This window comes from Phalaenopsis equestris, unplaced genomic scaffold (genome assembly GCF_001263595.1).
Source record: "Phalaenopsis equestris unplaced genomic scaffold, ASM126359v1 Scaffold000096, whole genome shotgun sequence".
Lineage (NCBI taxonomy): Eukaryota > Viridiplantae > Streptophyta > Magnoliopsida > Asparagales > Orchidaceae > Phalaenopsis > Phalaenopsis equestris.
The window spans coordinates 1,401,020-1,402,486 of NW_018164538.1; the positions used below are offsets into that span (position 1 = coordinate 1,401,020).

Consider the following 1,467-nt stretch of genomic DNA (forward strand, 5'->3'; position numbering starts at 1 on the left):
GAACCGCTCACACACAATTATTTTAAAATCAACTTTACAAAAAGCTACCGTCACCATTGAGTGTCATATTTTCATTTAATTCTAATATAGTAAGTTCATTTTCTATAAAATATGTTGACATCCTTTTAGGTCTACCTTTGTCTTTCTTAACATAAGTCTCTCCTAACCGGATCATCAGATGGTCGACTATTAATATAACCAAACAATCTAAGACGACCATTTTATTCTCCTCAACATGATTTATTTAAAAGAAAAGATAGAGAAAGAATAATATCAAAATAACAGAAATAACCTTGTCATATTATAACCATGCAAATATTCTTATTTTCTGGCTACACAACCACAAATCCACATAAAACTATATAGAAATGAATAAATAATAATCATATAAGGTAAGGCTCTCAAAAAATTACCTGGAGTTAACCGTGGCCCTGCATCTCAAGCATTTCATCAAGAACCTTCAGTCTCTGCAATCCTTCACTGATCAGGAATCGAATTTTCTGTTGGTCATCACAATGCCTGTTCTTCTCCATTTCAAGCCTAATTGTCAGCCTGAGATCATCTGGCAAAAAGCCTTTCCAGTTCAGTTTCGAAGTTATAGAAGCATTGAATCCATTCTCTTTAGCAAAAGATTAATTAAAATATTGGAAAGCTTACATACATACCATACAATTCTTATGTATTTACATATCTAATACCGAAAGTTTGATATTTATGATTATAACATTTTGTTGTCATAAACCTATGCATGAAAAGGTATGCTTTACTTCTAAAAAATTAGTAGAAGTGGAATTTTAGATGTGATATTAAAAATTTGAGTGTTATGATGTGAATATGAAAGTATAGGTATTTTATGTGTAAATACATTATAATTATGTGGTATGTATGTAAATGCCCCAAAAATATTTTTAACAGCCAAAGTTTATGGTAACAAAAAATCATTCAGCATGTAGTAGCAATAAGCACCAACTTGTTTAGTAGGTAAGGCCTTGGTCAAGATCCTCAAACCAAATCTCACATATAACAACAAAAAAGTTAAGATGTATGAGGTAGCTAAATTTTAAATTTAGCTTAGATTGAACTAAATCATTCAAATATTATGATAAAAGGTACAAGATGTGTGAGAGAAATGAACAATATCTTCTAAAAGGATGGCATATATATGATATTCTCCTCCTAAAATTTCCTTTTAATCTAATCTAAAGTTCTATGTGTGGATTGAGTTTCTTCAAAATTTGTGTTCATGTAACAAATCATCCAAGCACATGAGAACTACAAGGATGATTGAATGATGTATAGATGCACTTTCAAAGTCTAGTTTCACCAATATATTCATCAATTAGAATCTCGAGGCATTTATAATATTAAAATCTTCTTGAAAGAAAAAAATAATAATTCTCCTAAAAATAGAAAATTTCGCGTGTGCGTGTGTGTGTATTTGAAGGAATGGCCAGAGGCTATTATACA

General features: G+C 30.3%; 1 protein-coding gene across 3 annotated transcripts in view; it reads right to left on the minus strand.

Annotated features, from left to right (window-relative positions):
• Nucleotides 1-271: 271 nt before the first annotated feature.
• LOC110020465 overlaps nucleotides 272-1,467 on the minus strand; it is a 14,757-nt gene continuing 13,561 nt past the window's right edge. For all 3 annotated transcript variants that reach the window (XM_020718580.1, XM_020718579.1, XM_020718578.1), the window contains exon 3: nucleotides 272-562. In XM_020718580.1, coding sequence (XP_020574239.1) covers nucleotides 420-562 — 143 coding nt within the window. In that variant the 3' untranslated portion in view covers nucleotides 272-419. The remainder of the gene's footprint in view (nucleotides 563-1,467) is intronic.